General features: G+C 38.4%; 1 protein-coding gene across 2 annotated transcripts; it reads right to left on the reverse strand.

Moving 5' to 3' along the window:
* Window positions 1-694: 694 nt before the first annotated feature.
* Window positions 695-9785, reverse strand: NUDT15 (nudix hydrolase 15). 2 transcript variants are annotated; one of them, XM_081295651.1, is made up of 4 exons: window positions 9600-9785; window positions 5718-5914; window positions 5377-5479; window positions 2121-2258 (listed from the first exon to the last, which is right to left on the reverse strand). In XM_081295651.1, exons 1-4 carry the CDS (start codon window positions 9758-9760, stop codon window positions 2174-2176), a joined length of 546 nt encoding a protein of 181 aa, XP_081151777.1. In that variant the 5' UTR covers window positions 9761-9785; the 3' UTR covers window positions 2121-2173. The 2 variants fall into 2 exon arrangements, with proteins under 2 accessions (XP_081151778.1, XP_081151777.1); XM_081295652.1 differs by lacking the exon at window positions 5377-5479 and having other exon boundaries at window positions 695-2258.
* Between the last annotated feature and the right edge of the window lie 9533 nt (window positions 9786-19318).

Raw genomic sequence — 19318 nt, forward strand, 5'->3', positions numbered from 1 at the left:
TTATAGAATTTGGAGGGAAATGGATGGCATTAGAGCAGATTATGCTAAGTGAAGCTAGCCAATCCCTAAAAAACAAATGCCAAATGTCTTCTTTGATATAAGGAGAATAACTAAGAACAGAGTAGGGAAGAAGAGCATGAGAAGATGACTAACATTAAACAGGGATGAGAGGTGGGAGGGAAAGGGAGAGAGAAGGGAAATTGCTTGGAAATGGAAGGAGACCCTTAGGGTTATACAAAATTACATACAAGAGGAAGTGAGGGGAAAGGGAAAAATAATACAAGGGGGAGAAATTAATCACAGTAGAGGGGGTAGAGAGAGAAGAGGGGAGGGGAAGGGAGGGGAGGGGGGATAGTAGAGGATAGGAAAGGCAGCAGAATACAACAGACATGAGTATGTCAATATGTAAATCAGTGGAAGTGTAACTGATGTGACTCTGCAATCTGTATACGGGGTAAAAATGGGAGTTCATAACCCACTTGAATCAAAGTGTGAAATATGATATATCAAGAACTATGTAATGTTTTGAACAACCAATAAAAAAAAGCTATGATCAATGAAAGCTAGACTTTATTAAAATAAAAAAATTTCTACTTCATGGGGGACATTGTTGTGAAAATAAAGATTGAAAAAAAGTATTTGCAAAAGAAATATCTAATAAAAGACTTTATACAAAATAAAAAAAAAGAAGAAGTGGGTTCATAAAGGATATGATCTTATGGTCTAATCCAGAAGTTTCAAATTTTTTGGTTTTCAATCCATTTGTACTTTTTTCCTGGCAGGGTAGGGGGGTACTAGGGATTGAACTCAGAAGCATTTGGCCATTAGCCACATCCCAAGCCCTATTTTATATTTTATTTAGACACAGGGTCTCACTGAGTTGCTTAGCACCTTGTTTTTGCTGAGGCTGGCTTTGAACTCTTATTCCTCCTGTCTCAGCCTCTCAAGATGCTGGGATTCAGGCATGCGCCACTGTACACAGCTCCATTATACTTTTAAAAATTAAAGAGATTTTGTTTTTGTAGGATTTTTTGTTTTGTTTTGTAAGATTTCTATTTCAACTGAAACACTGTTCTATTATATCTACCCCATCTAGAGATATTTATCATATTAGAAATTAAAACAAAATAATTTGAATTTTTATTAATCATTTTCAAATAAAAACCTAATATATGTTAACATAATTTTTTGAAAGATAACTTTTTCTAAAACAAAAAAATCATTATTGAGTACAGTGTCATACATTTTTGCAAATACCTTTAATATCTGACTTCATATTAAAAAGCAGGATTCTTATATCTGCTTTAACACTTAGTCTGTAACTATATCACACATCAAGCAGCCTATGCAAGACTCCACTGTATGCTCATAAAGGAATAAGAGTGAAAAAGTTAAATGATATCTTAGTATTATAATAATAGCTTTGGCTTTGAATACCCTGAAAGGTTCTTGAGGACCCACCTAGACCACAGTTTAAGAGCCACTGCCCTAAAGTACTCTCATTTTACATATAAGCCTACTGGATCTTCGCAGAGGAAGTGAGACACTCACAACTACATGCATGTTAATGGCAGGGTACAGATCTTAGATGGTTTGTCTCACTTCTCTTAGTTTAGGTTCTCAATCACGAACCTGGGAAATATGCCTTATTGGCCTATCCTGTTCTCTCTAGTTACAAAGTTGTCACAATCTAGTACCAAAAAAGTTTTTTTAATGAAAAGGAGAAATCAACAAACATAATAAATCCTGCTATAGATATACTGTTTGAATTTAAATTATATCTGAATTTGAACTGAAACACTTATAAGGTAAGTTCCATTGTAATTATACCATGGAAACTATAATGACAAACCACAGGAAATATCACAGATAAATATGAAAAGCAGATTAACCACAATATCCCTATTTATCCTACATTCTGTGTCTGAAATACACTACAATGACCTATTTCAGAAAGATCTTCCCAAGCAGATATTTAAGAGAATGCAAATAAACTGGCAATCATATGGAACATTTTTAGATAAAATGAAGTTGTTCTGAAATGTATGTATTTTACATTCCCTAACTAGACCTTATTTTTGTCTTTTAAAAAATAAAATCAAGGAGTCTTCTTGGCACCTAGAGATTATTTCCCTTGTATCCTACCAGATGGTTCAAATCTTCTTTAAATGGATCATAGCCTTGCTTCTTTAAACAACGGAGTGCCCAGAAAAGTTGGTCTACTGGAGGAAATTCTTCCCATGGAACCCATTCCCAACCTAGAAAAGAAAGAGACCAAATCAATTATTTACCTGACAGGGAATAAGCAGTACTTATTTTGGTAAGCTTTTTTTTTTTTTTTGGTACTAGGAATGGAGCCCAGGGTTGCTTAACCACTGAGCCACATCCTCAGCCCTTTTTATTTTTTATTAAGAGACAGTCTCACTAAGTTGCTGAGGCTGGCTTTGAACTTGCAATCCTCCTGCCTCAGCCTCCAAAGCCACTGGGTTTACAGTAACGTGCCATGGTGCCTAGTTAGTAAGCTAATTTATATGTAGAGAAAAATGAATTAAACTTAAAGTGATCTATTAATAAACTCCAACAGTGATGTTCTGCATTAACTTAACTATACAAATACAATTTGCATTTAAAATGAATATTTTAAAGAAGAGAATGATCATGTAAAACACTGTTATTTGAATAGGAAGTTTACAAATACCACATCATGATAAACCCAGATTTAGTATTTATTCATTGTTTATTCAAATATCTGTCTCAAAATGCAAAACACTTTATATAGTATAGGTTATGCTACATTAAAATAGATCAGTTTCTTTCCCTGTAAAATAAGGTAGATTACAGTATTCTTAAGTTCTCTTCCATCTCTTAAAAAAAAAAAAAACTAACAGAAGCTGCACAGAGGAAAAAAATACTATGCCTTAGAATATTTTCTATAGAAAGACAAATACAAAGGGAGCTGATTTAAAAGAATCCACTAAAAAAGGGAAGATCTAACAGTGTTTATTAGTTTTAAAATGCATGAAATCCTAGAAAAAGATTCTAGGGAATGGTATTTTCTTTAATGATTTAGAAATAAATAACACAAAAGCACAGATACTCAGTTTTTTCATCTACACAGGAGAAACAATAACTTCCTTTTGCAGAGAATGATTATTCTGACAAAGGTGAACATAGAAATATTATTTTTTTAAAGAGAGAGTGAGAGAGGAGAGAGAGTGAGAGAGAGAGAGAGAGAATTTTTAATATTTATTTTTTAGTTCTCGGCGGACACAACATCTTTGTTGGTATGTGGTGCTGAGGATCGAACCTGGGCCGCACGCATGCCAGGCGAGCGCTCTACCGCTTGAGCCACATCCCCAGCCCCAAATATTATTATATTAAGATGTACACTCCATGTTCTAAATAGGACTTTTTATGATTACATGTTTTTACCTTTGTATGAGTGCTTTTTATTCTACTAAATATTTCTTTCTCTGCCTATGAAATACAAGTTATGTATTTTTAGTCTAATAAGGCATGAAACAAAGAAGCCATGAAATTGGAACAAATACAGAAAGAGTTGATTAGCCACCATGACTACACACTAACTACTAGAGAGAGATCAAGAGGAATAAAGACAGAGAAAGGGAGATGAGTGCCCAATAATGTGCTACAGATACTGAATTAACTGATCCTCAAGAGAGCTGTCTGTAGCTATTGGGTGGTACATACCTGAAATTCTTAGTGAGACCATATCTCAGAATAAAATAAAAAGAGCTGATTACATAACTCAGTGGTAGAGCACCTTTGAGTTCAGTCCTCAGTACCTGGAGTGGGGTGAGGTGAAAGATTGCATGTGTGCTGAGTTTACCCCCATCTCCTAGAAAATAAAATGTTTGAGGAGCTGGAGTTGTGGCTCAGTGGCAGAGCGCTCGTCTTGCATTTGCAAGGCCCTGGGTTTGAATTGTTTCTTTAGCACCACATATAAATAAATAAATAAACAAACAAACAAATAAACAGATAGTTAGATAGATGAAATAAAGGTATTGTGTCTAACTCCAAAAAAATTAATTTAAAAAAATGTTTGAATGATTCTCCTAATATGAACACACAGCTGTTGGAAGGATGAAATAAATGGTAAATTGAAGTAGGCTCTCCAAATCCAGGACCTGAGGAACATGGGAAGGAGACTGCATCATTACACTACAAATAAACCCACTGCTATAGTTGGTATGAATGAGTGGATCTAACAAAAGTTCCCATGCTGGAGGCTTGGTCCCCTGTATAGTGATGCTGAAACTGAAAGGTGGTGGAACCTTTATGTGGTGGGGCCTAGTGGGAGGCAATTAGGTTTTTAAGAGGGATTAATGCTTTTTTCATAGGTTCTCTATAGTGTATTGTTATAAAAAGAGTGAGCCTGGCCACTCTCTGGCCTCTTGTACTCTTGTTTGCACACATCTCTTCTGTATGTGGCTGCTTCCCTTTCCCCTTCTCTGCCATGTCTTCATTTTGGAGAAATTTAATGTTTACAGGGGATGTCCAGTACATGAGACCTCTCGGAGTGTGTATGTATATACCCATATATTAAAAATACATGCATTTAAAGATTTTGATTTGTTTCTTTAGTTTCTTGAATTATACACGGTACAAGGTATTGAACCTAGGGGTGCTTTACCACCGAGCTATATCCCCAGTCCTTTTTATTTTTTGAGACGTGGACTTGCTAAACTGCCCAGGCTAGCCTTGAATTTGTGATCTTCCTGTCTTAGACTCCCTAGTATGAGGGATTATAGGCATCAGCCACTGTGCTTGGCTTTCTTAGTTTCTTGTGGAGAGAGGATACACATGAAGCCCTTAGAACAATGTTTTTGTCATTAAAGCTTTCAGAGTGTTCAATTCAATATAGAAGGTAACAGACAACTGCTTTGTCAGAGTAATCATTCTCTGCAAAAGGAAGGCATTATTTCTCCTGTGTAGATGAGAAAACTGAGGAAATCATACACACAAAAAAATTTTCTTAAAAATCACAACCTGAGGGAAAAAAAATAAACACGCACACAAAAAATGAACACTGAGCACTTATTATGTCAACTAGGTTTATATGTTTATTAACTCATTTAATCCTTATAATACCCCATATAAAGGGGTTACTATTGCCGCAAATGAGAAAAGAGGTCCAGACATTAAATAACTTGCCCAAGGTCATAGTGCAGAGTGAAAAAACCAGGACACAAACCCAAACCAGCTGGTTTCTTATATTCCTCAGGATTTTAGCATACCTACATATCTATATTGTCCAGTCTGTTTGGACTGCTGTAATACTATAGATTACTTTAGATTTACTTTAGAATAGTTTAGATTACGTATCTTACAGACAACAGAAATTTATTTTCTCACAGTTCTGGAGGCTGGAAGTCCAAGATCAAGACACTGGCAGATCTGGTATCTGGCAAGGGCCCATTTCCTGGTTCATAAACAACCATCTTCTCTCTGAATCCTCCTATGGAGGAAGGGGTGAGGAGTCTATCTGGAGTCTTTTTTATAAGGATATTAATCCCATTCAGGAGGCCTTACCTCCTGTTAGTATCACCTGGGTAACAAATTTCAGCATATGAATTTTGGGGGAACAAAAATATGAAGAAAATATAATCCTCTTCATATGGCAACAGAATGTAATACTCCTTCCAATGACACGTCCTCCACAAAGAAAAATGCATTATTATATATAATTCTCTTACTTTCATTTTTTTCAGGTTCTACATTCTTTGGTTCTGAACCATGAGTCAAATCTACTTCTCCTTTCATTAATATAGTGACATAATGGTAATTCTCTTTCTCAATGAAAGAATTCACCACTGAGGCAAAGTGGACATTTTTCAGGCGAAGAGCTGCTTCTTCCCAGGTTTCCCTTTGAGCACATTCTTCCCAGGTCTCACTGGAAAACAGAAATGTACTATTGTAGTCAATTCTATTTATGTAAAATTCTTTACCACGAAATACTTGGTTAGAAATTTCTAGCACAAAGCAAATACAACTGCAATTAGTTTATACTTTAAAATGACATATCAACAACTCAGCCTTCAACATTCTGTACATCTTATATTTAGTTACCTAAATACCAGAAGGACTTCATGTTTTAAAAAAATTAACATTTAGCTAATTCAGCACTAATTCATAGGTCTGAAAGTAAGCCTGTGCAACCAGGGGGAAATTTAGTGTATTAGTTAAGACTCTGTAGTCAACTAAACCTTGGTTGGATATGAAAGTCCATTACTTGCTACTTTGGATTAGCAAAAAGAGGACTATTACCTTCTCATGGGGGTGTTATAAATGTATATGGAAGTATATTATGGCTTTTCCTACACTCACAGAATTCCAGTTTAAGCCTCAAAATGGAGGACAATAGGCAACTAGCACCTCTAAATTCTCATGAGTATAGCAGAAGAGCATGTCGTCCACGCTCACAGGTTTGCTAAGGAAGGTAAGGCTAGTCTTCTGACCCTAATCCCACACAGGCTACGTAAGAAAGGCAGGAGATATTTAGGAGGGAGTAAAGTTGAGAATTTTCAGCCTAGTATGAACGTTTCTCCTCCTCCCAATGAGGGGTAGACTCTTTCCAACCATCTAAATGAGAGACTCTCCAGGAGAATCAGTTGAGATTGGGTATGACTCCCAAGAAGGAGATACTGATGTGTCCCTGCCAAAGACATCATGAGCTGCAGAAACCCAGCCCTACCCCAGTGCATCAGAGCACGGGTGACAGGAGGGTAAGAATTCTTGTATAAAACTGAAATGTGTTCCTTAGATTTTCCGTATGCATGTGAATACAGAGGCTGACACTTATTCCTGCCTCAGGAATTTGGAAGGTGAGACTGGCTAGAGCGGTCATTCCGTGAAAGCTTAGCAAGGAAAGGGGGCAGCAGTGAAAAATCATCATTTCTATTACATATTTCCTTTGGGCTAAGCGTATGTCACAAAAGACTGCTGGGTAATCTAACAGAAGACCTAGCAGGAAAAAAATGCAGGGTGATGTACTAGAAGCAAGAGCTAGAGAAGGGGGACCAGTGTAAAAAAAAAAAAAAAAAGTTGTCCCTGTCAAGGACAAAAATTCTTGTGGGATTTCCAACCAACTGTCAAACACAAACCAAGAAAGAAAGCACGAACTTGGATAGTGGATACCAACAGAGAGGGCACCAGTGGAGGGATTAAAGCTGCCCTAATCACATAAAAAGTTCACTCCTTCTTCCTCCTCAACACATGGGAGAAGGAAAGTCAGAAACAGCAGAGTGAGGAGAGGAAGAGATGGAAAAAGAGCAAAACAATGGCTTTTATTTCCACATTACAGAAGGGATTAGACATGAGAAGTGAGACTGAAGGTTTAAACTGGCTCGAACTTTCAAATGCTTGGAAATAAATCATAATAACCAAAACATGATTTTTAATGAAATAAATAATAGAATTTACAGGAAAAGTTACTGAAACAGAGATAGGAAAAGATAACTCAAGTCTGAAGACTGTGGAAGGAGAAAAGAAACCAATTTTCTACTTGCTCCCCCATCAAAGTTAGCTCATTCAGTATACAGTTATGTAAAGATCAAGTGAAAGGGTACCTGAGAGGAGCTTAGCATGCTATCTAGGGCTTCATTCAAGTACAATGTTATGATCACCTGGTAAATGAGACTCCTACACTTTCTTATGTTAAGATAGTTATCTCTAGCCATTACTCCAGTAATTATAATTCTAGACTGTGTTTAGTTTGTGATCTAAATTTGGATAATCCCACTAAATTTGGATAATAAATCTTGGTACATCAACAAAGTACAATGTGTAGCTTGTACATCAACAAAATACAATGTGTAGCTATGTGAGCAACTGGTTCATAATCTAAGAAACTGTATTAATGGTTTATGTTAATTATCTGAAAATGATAAACATCAATGCTTTTTTTTTAAATTCTGAAGACCATTTAAAAAACTGTATATGCTAAAAGAACATGAATTTTATATTTTATGAAGGACAAATTCTGATTAAGCATCAGACCTATACTACTACTACTACTTTTTTTTTTTTTTTAGTTGTCGATGGACCTTTATTTTATATGTTTATAGCAGTGCTGAGAATAGAACCCAGTGCCACACATGCTAGGTATGCTCTACCACTGAGCCACCACCTCAGCCCCAGACTTATACTTCTAACTATCATTTTGTAAGAAATATGAGTGGACTAGAAAAACATGGACATAACTACATAAATTCTTCAGAAACATGCCCCATATTCTTCAACAAATAAATGGCATGAGCAAAAGGGGATGGAGGATTACTTTTAGAGTGAGAAATAATGCAATATGATTCATTTGATCCTGATTGGTAAAAAACAGTGAAAAGACATTTTAAAGAAAACCGAGGAGGACCATACACAGACTATCAGAAGATACTAAAGAATTATTTTGAGCCAGATGCAGTGGGCCACATCTGTAATCCCAGCAACTCTGGGGGATGAGGCAGGATTCCAAGTCCCAGGCCAGCCCTCAACAATTTAGTGCAGTCCTAAGCAACTTAGAGAGACCCTGTCTCAAAATAAAAAAATATGTATATAAATTAAAAGGGGTGGGGATGTAGCTTAGTGGTAAAGCACCCCAGGTTCAAGCCTTAGTACCAAAGATAAAATAAATTTATTTTGCAGATCACACCGAATTATTTAGGGATAATATAATGGAACATCTGAGATTTCGCGTAACATTGCCTACACAAGGAGATGTGTGAGGTCTGTATTTTGGGTGGGCAATGGAGGAGCAGTTAGATGGAACAAGAACAAGCTCTGTGGAGTTCCTAAGGATTCACTCTTTTCTCCACTTTATGTATGCTGGATTTTCAAAAATAAACACTAAAGATAAAACACGCTGGATCTGGAGACTTTAGAAGACGCTGTTTAACTATTCTTGATTTTAACCTTCTCACTTCAGAATTCATTTTTTGCAACCCATGTTTTCTTCACTTTCGTGTAGAACACTTAATTGCCCAACTCCCTCTGTCCGTCTGACATACTTTATTTTTTTTTCATTGTTTATTTTTTTATTATGCTCGCTTCCCTTTTATTAGTTGCTCATGACAATACAATGATCTCGATATATCCGTCTGATATATTTTACAATCACAGAATGTCAAGGCAGACAGGAACGTTAAAAAACATTTCGCCCACCGTCCCCATTTTAAAGACGAAGAAACTGAGGGGCAGAGTCTCACTAGATCTTTTGCTCAGAGTGTAACGCAACCAGTGGATATTAAATATACCTGTGCACGTCTAAATAGCACGGGAACCGTGCAAATGTGGTGACAACACTCGAATGCTCGAGGTTTAGAAAAGCCCACTGTCCTCTCGGTGATGCCCACTAAGAAGCCCTTTTCACAGAACAATTCTCAGCAGCCACCAAGCAAGGTCAGCCTTCCTTCCTCAGCCCAGCGACCCCTCGAGGCCGGCGCCTGCCGGGAGCAAAGTGGAACCCGGAAACGAGAGAGAAACGACGCGACGTCAGCGCGAAAAAGCGCACGTGAAGGCGCACGGCGCGAACGTGTTTCGTAGCGCACGTTCCGTTTTCCAGGGTCGAAACGGGGGCTGCTCACCCGAATTCCAAATGACCCCCTGGAAGCTGAAAGCTGCCGTCTCCAAACGACCCTTTCCTCTTCCCCAGGAGGACGCAACGAGGATGCTCGCAGCTCGTCACCACCACTCCGACCCCTACCCCGGGCCGCCGTCGCCCCGGCGGCTCAGCGCTGGCCGTCATAGCGCAGATGGGCGGGCCTGGCCGGGCAGGAAGTGACGTGCTCCCTGCGCTCCTGCTGGCTCCAATCTCTGTGTGAGCTAGTGCTGGCGGCAGAGTCAAAACAAGAACCTCTCCGCCCTGTCCCTGGCCTGTGTCCAGGTTATCACTACCTCTCTTGGGTTATCAGCTTGTGAAGCTGTGTTTCCTCCGAGGACGGCGGACCACCAATTTAAACTAAGGCCACTTACCGTCTCTTTTTTTGAGGTAGGCTTGAAGACATAAAGAAGGAGACATGGGGGACAACGCAGGAGTGGCCAGATTTAAGTCACTTTCACATACCTTGGTTACAAACAGCAATATTAAATCAATTGTTGGACCTTATCTACAGGCACATTATTGTAATGCTGTGTTCAAAAAGCAGAATGCATCAAAAACAAGAAAGGAAATAATACCCGATCCCAGTAATGGACCGCCTGTCAGTAAGTGCACCCCCCCATCCTGATATGATCAACTTATCTGTGAATGACTCCCCTAATCCTGGTAATGGGGAACCTGCCCAGTTACCAATACAGGAGAAGTAAAAACGACCTCTTAGAGCATATCCCTATATTACTGATCTTACCTGTGTAAATAAGCCTCGTTAATGATAGGGAACAGACATTTAGTAGTGGGAACATGAGGTGAAGGAAATAATTCTATAAACTGGGCCCACTGTGCTGACCCCCCCACTCCCCACGTGCTTTCACTTTTAAAAAGCCTGAAGCCTGCCTGGCTTAAGTCAGCAAGATATGTTACATTCTTCAGCAAACTGCCTATTATCTGTAGGGGAAATGGAGGTCTGAAATGTCCATTAAAAAGAACACAAGTTACCCTGAAGTGGGGATGGGTGGACTTTCGTGACTCTTATACAGACCAGATCCCAGAACCTAGGGAGATAAGGATAATTCCTCCTGACCATAAAATCTTTTAAGAACAGGTTCCAATTAGAACTAATCAGCATAGGCCAAAGTGACTCAGAGTTGTCATGCCCTTGTGGGGTCTTGAAAGTTTAAAGTCATCCTGCCATCAGTCAAAAGTCAAGAGGTGGACCTGGGCAGGATTCTGGAAACTTCCCTGAGATTTCTGCCCAATAAAACTGGAGGGTAGGAGGATCATGCCCTTCCTGTCCTCTGAGAAAACCCAGTCTCTCTCTTCAGAAAGTCCCCCATTTTTTTCTTTGTAATTCCTTCTGATAAATTCATGCGTGTCGCGGGCTGGGGTTGTGGCTCAGTGGTAGAGCACTGGCCTAGCACGTGTGAGGCCCTGGGTTGGATCCTCAGTACCTCATAATGATAAATAAATAAAGGTGTTGTGTCCATCTACAACTAAAAAATATTTTTTAAAAAATTATGCGTGTTATTTTGAGCTACATATCTGAAATCTTTCTGGCATGATTGAAAGAATTGGGGTGAAAGGGGCCTCTGCCCTGTAACAGTTAAGAAGTAGTTAATGTGTTCTCCAAACCCTGATTCTCAGTGCACTTCTTTCTTTCTCTCAATAAATTCATCCATCTTTAAATTCCTTTCCGCAAGGATGTAAAGGATCCTCACCACTTGAGTTGAGGTCCACTTCCCTTTTGGGATACTTCATCAGGACCCTCATCTAGGTGACACTTTCAGCACTCATTTATTTACTCCAACCCAATGTTTATAAGATCCCTCTAAACCAATGTGCCATTACACATTGCTTTTTCCATAAATGACCTTCTCCATACCAGAGAACTTATTCTCACTATGTTTCAAATCAGTGAAGTATACCAGGGCAAGGACAAATTGTGAAGAAACATCCCCATATAAATTATGACTTGAGAGCACACATAAGTGTTTTGGGGGAGTAAAGTAATTTATTTAAAAAATAAATTGTGCTAAGACAAGTTAGTTACCAATATGAGAGGGAAAAAGATACTATTTCAAATGTTTGTACATCATGCACCAAATAAAAATAAAATATAAATGAAGAAAAATCCTGCTAAATGAAAGAGCTATAATTAAAATTAAAAACAAATGACTAAATCTTGGGATAGTGAGTATTTAAAATATATAAATTTATATTTTCACTCAATGGACATGTACATTATTTAAAAAGTCAGAGGATACAAAAATTGCATTAACAGTTCTAATCAGTAGTTCTACTTTGAGAGACAGTTATATTCTTTGAACTATCATTTCATTATTTGCTTAGTTACTTCTAAGTGTATGCTTATTCCGCATCCTGAAAAGTCCATTAAAAAAGTTACTAGAACAACTAAATGAGTTTAGCAAGATCATAAATTTCAAAGTTAATATACAAAGTCAATTATATATAGCAAAGAATGATCAGAAAATTGGATTTTAAAACCATCTATAAAAGCATAGAAAACATAAATAAGGATAAATTTAGCAAAAGATATGTGTTCATTTTATTAAGTCTTAAAATTCAAATTAAAAAAATATTATGATCATGGATCAGAAAATTTAATATTGTTAAGATGACAGTTATTTCCCAATTGATTTATATACGTTCAGTGTAATCCCAACCAAACACCAGACGGCTTTTTGTTTCTATCCCTATTCCCCACAATGGTAGAAATTGATAACTAGCCTGATTCGAAAATTTATTTGGATATACAAAGGTTGAAAATAGTCAAAATATTTTTTTCACATGAAAAATTCAGAGGATACACACACATACACAAGAAATGAAAAGATCCTCAAATGGTACTTGGGACCATAAATAAAAATTAACACAAAATGAATTGTAGATAGAAAAACATATAAAAGTATAAAATTTATAGAGGAAAATCTTTGCGATTTGGGTTAGAGTTAGGCCTAGATTTCTCAGCATGACATCAAAAGCTTGATCCTTAAAAGAAAAATTGATAACTTGGATATTATCAAAATTAAAAATTCATGGGACTGGGTTCTGGCTCAGTGGTAGAGCACTTGCTTGGCATGTGTGAGGTCCTGGGTTTAATCCTCAACAACACATATAAATAAACAAAGTAAAAAAATCCATTGGCAACTAAAACATTTTTTAAAAATTTAAAAAATTCATTCTCTTCAAGAGAAATTGCTATGGATTGAGTTGTGTGGTACTTTCAGATTCATATATTGAAACCCTCCCCCCTAACATGAGATAATTTGAAAATGAGGACTAATCTAATGGGGACATCTAATTAACTTAGATGAGGTCATAAGACTGGGAGCTCTTGTAGGATTAGGGCCCTTATAAGAAGAGATCAGAATCCTTCTACTCTGGCCCCAATCCTCCAGGTACAACAAGAAGTTGACTATACAGGAGCCAGGAGAAAGTCCTCACTTTGGACTGAATTTACCAGCACCTTGATCATTGACAAAACAAACTCTAGAACTATGAGAAAGAGATATCTTGTTTATGCCACAAAGTTTGCGGTATTTTTTTATAGAGTCCAAGCTAACCAAGATGCTAAGAGAACAGAAAGACTGGGAGAAAATAGTTGCAAAGTACATTATCTGATAAGGGAATGGATCTAGAATATATAAAAATTCTCCAAAACTCAGTAATAAAGCAACTGAAAATAAATGGTTAAAATAATTGAATAGATATTTCACTAAAAAGAGGTTGAATGGAAAATAAATACGTGAAAATATGCTAAATGTCATGAATTGTTAGAAAAATGGAAATTTAAATTACAGTGAGATTCTTCAATGCCTGTATTAGAATGAATAAGATTACCACACACTCAAGTGCTCCCCCCCATACCCAAAACACTGCTAAAGATACAGAGCAGTTAGAACTCTCATGAGCTGGTGGTGGGAATGCAAAATGGTACAATCACTTTGGAAAACAATTCATTGTCTCAAAAAATGTTAAGTATATGATTATCTCCTAGATAATTACCTGAGATAAATGAAAGCTTATACAAAGATCTCTTATAGCTATTATAATGGCTTTATTTGAAATCATTAAAAACTGGAAACAACTCAAATATTTCTTCCACTGGTGAATGAATAATCCGGGTGGTACATTCATAAATGGAAAATTACTCCACAATATAGAGGAACAAAGTTCAGATAACCACTATGACATAGATGAATTGCAGTTACATTAGGCTAAGTGAAAGAAATCAGATGTAAAAGGCTACATGCTGAATGATTCTGGGAGGAGGGGCAAAAGGTTAGTCAGTGTAGGTAATAATTGGGCCTGATCAAAAAGATAGGGGCTGGGGCCTGAGTGGTGTCTCAGTGGTAGAGCGCTTGCCTGCAATGTGTGAGGCACTGGGTTTGATCCCCTGCACCACATAAAAATAAAATAAAGGTATTGTGTCCATCTACAACTAAAAAAAAGAAAAGAGAAAGAAGAAAGATGGGGGTTGATTCAAGAGGAAAGGAAATAAAATGCAATGTCTCCAAAGCCTTACCCCTTCTCCTGCAACTGGTTGCCAAGGCAAAAGCAAAGATAATATGGATAGGTCCAACTCTAGTCACAGAAAACAGGTCAGTGTTTGCCTGGGACTAAAGATACAGAAAAGGGTTGACTATGAAAGGGCATAGGCATTTTCTGTGGTCATTGAGGGATTCTATAAGATGGTAGTGACTTGACTATGTGTTTGTAACTGAGGATTGTGTATTTAAAAGGGTGAATTTTACTATGTATATATTAAACTTCAATACATCTGACATTTTAAAAAAAGCAAAATAGAATAATGTAATGTTTGCTTGCAGAAAGGATAAGCCAGGATGTAGTTTAGCAGTGAAGAGGGTCCAAACAGTGCATAACTAAACTGTTGCACTTTTTTTTTTTTTAAGAGAGAGTGAGAGAGGGGGGAGAGAGAGAGAGAGAGAGAGAGAGAGAGAGAGAGAGAGAATTTTTAATATTTATTTTTAGTTCTCGGCGGACACAACATCTTTGTTGGTATGTGGTGCCGCAGTCTGGCTGGGCACAATTCAGGAGCCACTTGTCAAAAGAAACTAACTTTATTTTTAGAACCACAAATGCCAAACAAAACAGCTCCTCAGGAAAAAACCCTCAGAGCCCAACTGCCACCACCGGCTTCCCACAAGCCTCTCACCCCCACACAACCCTCACCACCTCCCACAATCCTCCTGTTCTTGAGGCTGATTGGCTGGGTCATGTGGGCGGAGCCAAAGAAGTCCCCCAATGAGCAGCTCCATGGAGGAGCCAATCAGCTAGATGTTGCTGGGGCTGCTGTGAGCCAATCATCAGCCGGCAGCTGGAAGTTTGCTGGCAGCTGGAAGTTTGCTGGGGCCCCTTTGGCTGTGGCTCTCAACAATGTGGTGCTGAGGATCGAACCCGGGCCGCCCGCATGCGAGGCGAGCGCGCTACCGCTTGAGCCACATCCCCAGCCCAACTGTTGCACTTAATATCAAAATTTGTCATCCTTGTGAGGCTGGGGCACAAGGACAGTCAGTGTAGGTAATTAAGGATTGGATCAGGAAGATGGGGGCTGATTCAAGAGGAAATAAAATGCTAATACTTCCAGAGCACTTTCCCCTCCTGCAACCTGTTGCCGAGGTTACCTGCCTCCAGGGAATTTTTCCCCCAGCAAGGAGTTGTTAATAAGTAGTCGCTGGGTGGCTCCATTCCTGTCTGTATCCCTGGGTATCTTCATCCTCCCCCTCTTGGATCACTCTATCCTTGGGGTCACATAGGCAGAATGGGAAGAGGGGGCATGAGAGCAAAGGAAATCTGAAATCTATAAAAGGAGCAGGACACCCCCCCCATTCCCTTGGGCACCAACTTAGACCCCCTCTTCTGTAGAGGAGTCTCTATCTCTGTTCTATCATTTAAATAAAACTTTTGCCCTTGCCTTGGCACTTCTCTGGTGTTCAGTCTTTAACAGTGGGGATATGGGACTCAACAGGATTTTATCTCTGGTCTCACTTGTGTATAGAGTCATGTCGCTGAAGATTATATTTCTGTGTAAGCTAGCTTTTGCTTGAGCTATCTGGAGGCAGGCTCCTTCTCTCACTGGGCCTTGGAGGACTTGAGGGACTGGTGGTATTTATCATAGGCATTCCTATTAAAGAGAGCAGGCTGCTCCTAAAACATAGTAAGAAGTTGTGGGCTAAGAGTGTGCAGGTATGTGAGGAGGACAGCCTATGACATTCAGGATAAGTCACATTCAGTGGTTGGTTTCGAGTTTTCCTTTACTGCATTGTAATTCCATTTTATAAAGTCTTGAATGAAGTCTGACTATATGTTACTACCTGATCTTAGCCATGCTTTGAAGAGATGGAATGGACAAGAGTCTACCTTGCATAAAGGAAAGACCAAAGAGGAACATCAATGCAGAGAAGAATTGAGATCAAGGAGGAGGTCTTTGAGGTCTGTATTCCCAATACCCTGAACAGGGACTAACACATAAGTACCCTTAAATGAATGCCTGACCCTCATTGCTATACAAAATTACATATAAGAGGTTGTGAGGGGAATGGGAAAATAAACAAGGAGAGAAATGAATTACAGTAGATGGGGTAGAGAGAGAAGATGGGAGGGGAGGGGAGGGGGGATAGTAGGGGATAGGAAAGGTAGCAGAATACAACAATTATTAATAGGGCATTATGTAAAATTGTGGATGTGTAACCGACGTGATTCTGCAATCTGCATTTGGGGTAAAATTGGGGGTTCATAACCCACTTCAGTCTAATGTATGAAATATGATATGTCAAGAGCTTTGTAATGTTGTGAACAACCAATAAAAAAAATTAAAAAAAATTAAAAAAAGAAAGCTGCTCTCTATACCAATGAAGCAGAATAGTTTCAATGTATATACACAAGCTAGTAATTGATTTTTCTTGAAAACTTTATGCTGTATGTAAAAAGATTGCATAAGTCACATGATGCACAAATGGTTATGAAAGGAAAAGACATCGTACTGAAAAATGTGAATCAGGTAAGAGAAATACAAACCAACCCATTTTAGATGTTACTCACTCTAATTATTAGAGAATCCACATATCAAATTCCCTTCTATAGGGTCCCAACCAATTGAACAGGATACACAGTAATTACTGCAGCATTAGATCCTAACAGTGTCGGAGTCCAGCTCCAACAGGGGGTCTCAGGAGACGAATGGATGGTGAGGAGTCGGCGAAAGCGGGTGGAGAAACAACACAGACACCAAAGTGAAGGTGCTGAATCCCAATCTTTACTTGTGAAGTTGATCATATATACTTTTCATTTTGGCAGGCTCTCAGTACTTTGTGGTTACAAAACAGGAATCATTATTCAAAGAAACAAAATATTACGTAGCTACAATTAGAATAGAAGAATGTATCTTAGCTTATGCATAAGCAAGCATTTTTCCTTTCAGTTTGAGTTTTGCTTTGAGCTGTTTCTGTTTAGTTAACTTTTAATAATAGTTAGAAATGTCCCAACTATTGGCCTATACCTTGACTATTCTTTCTTGACTTACTGACTGGAACCGGTGCCATGGTTACGGCAAGTGGTTAACTTGTTATTAATTTTAATCAAACAAGAGTAAGAGCACAAACCATTGTGCACAGGAACAAGAACAAGTTGCCCAGTACTAAGCACTAATCTGTCTTCTTAACATTAATTCTTCTTCTCTAGATTTTAATTTAATTTCTCAAAAGCTTCCTTGACAGGAATACAGGGAGTTTTTCATTAGACATTAACAATTTACGCTCCACAGCTGAATCATTGCATTTAGAGCAAACAGATCTATTCTTAGAAGTAGTTGCATTAATTGGGAAAGTCATGTTTTTTCCTTCATACTTAATGGTCATATGAGAAATCTCAACTATACTTATTAAAGGAATACAAAAACAAACCAGCCCATTCCCAGAAACATACTGCGCTCCTCCAGAGGATGGACGCCTTGCGCCATCCACCTCAGTAGGGCCTTGCCATTGCCTGAGTCAGGGGAGGGGCGCAGCATAACAGAGTTTCCTTTCTAGTTTATCCACATTCTCAGCTGAAGGGTAGAGGCCCAGACACAGGGGTCCCACTTTGGCTTAACTCCAGGATTTTTCCAAGTGTGAGCCCTTCTTCCTTCCCCTTTACACAGAAATTTTGTATTCTCATTCTGCAGGATGCTGAAATTCTCCCCAAACTGACTCTGGTTCTGCTCTAATATATCCTTGTTTTACTGACAGTTTATCTGTTTATTTTCCATTCATCTTATTTATCTATTAAGTCTGTTCTTAAATCTGAAAGTTATCCTATCTTACTTAGCAATTTACACAAAATAAAGATCTCCTCCTTGGAAATATTCCTAGCAATGAATTACGAACAGGACTTCCTTTACTTTCCTGAAAGTTACCCTACTAATACAGTTAGGATAGAAGGTGAAATGATTCAATTAAGGTAATGTTGCCGAATTCCTCCTTCCTTCACTCATAACACCTCAGGGCACTGATTTGGGAGAGATCCCACGGCATCCCATCTATTTCTTCATTCTACCCTGCCCTACACAACCTTGTCCTGACTGAATATTCTTGGTTCTTCTCCTGCCTCAGCCTCTGGCTTGAACTGAACCAGTTTCTTTTTCCTCCTTCCTCTTGGCAAGTCCCTGCGTTTGACATTTGAAACTCAATGTAATTTAAAACCCATCTTGCAGTTTTCTGTAGTACTTACTGTATGGTGCCTATTATAACTGAATTGATATGAAAAGCTCAGTACTCTTTCCCAGTAGTAAGAGGAAAAATGAGGAGGAGGAGGAGAGGGAGGAGGGGGAAGAGGAGGAGGAGGAAGAGGAGGATTATTGCTTTGCTAGCAAAGGAGAAACAGAAGGGACTCCTGCCCCAGAGGCTATGATTCTATCAGCCAGCAGGAACAGTGGACTTTTAAAGAAGGGACATAAAGGCTACATTCCAGTTGTTCCCTGACGGGAGTTATATTTCATTTATAGCCTTGAGAGATAGCTGTTTCTTAGATCCACAGGTGCTACCCACAAGTCTGGATTCTTTCATTCCTGTGGTCTGTGAGCCAAAGGACAGATAACTCTGAAGGACACATTATTCAACCTAGGACTGGAAGAAAGTTAATCTTGCTTCCCCTGTGATTACAGTGGGGGGAAAAGAATGAGGAAAGAAAAAATGTTAATTTTATTTATTATTTTTTTTGCCATGAACCTTGTCTCAGAACAATGTTTTTTTGTTGTTTGTATGTGGTGCTAAGGATCAAACCCAGGGCCTTGCATGTGCTAGGCGAGCACTCTACCACTGAGCCACAACCCCAGCTCTTAATTTTAAAAGAAGCAGAAAGGGTTATATTGAAAGCATGAAGTGGGCCCCTGTTAGAAAATCACATATTCAAATTATACCACAATTCAGATGTCCAAAGAAAATGATCTCTTACTCTCTCTCTGTCTAGCCTTTCCCCCAACATTCTTCATCACTAGCTGAAATGTGAGTCTGTGCAGAATTAATTAAATATTCATTATGATTTAACTTGGTATAATCAAATAATATAATCAGTCTCTTTAAGTAATGTTCTGTCTTGATTAAATGATTGAACTTTCAGCTTTATCTTCCTTGTGTTTCTTTACTACAGATGCCCTAGATGTATGAGGTTTTTGTTGTGGCTCATACAACA

This window comes from Spermophilus citellus (genome assembly GCF_964194105.1).
Source record: "Spermophilus citellus genome assembly, chromosome: 1".
NCBI lineage: Eukaryota > Metazoa > Chordata > Mammalia > Rodentia > Sciuridae > Spermophilus > Spermophilus citellus.

Bases quoted from the DNA above. Each gene is read 5' to 3' on its own strand.
- NUDT15 (XM_081295651.1), bottom strand. From the start codon at position 9,760: ATGACGGCCAGCGCTGAGCCGCCGGGGCGACGGCGGCCCGGGGTAGGG. The intron at 5,480-5,717 runs GTAAGAGAATTA...CTTCCTCCATAG, and splicing joins AGAACCTGAAAAAAATGAAA to GAGGATTCAGAGAGAAGATG. The intron at 2,259-5,376 runs GTGAGAAAATAA...TTTCTTTTCTAG, and splicing joins GACTTCCAGCCTCCAGAACT to GTTGGGAATGGGTTCCATGG.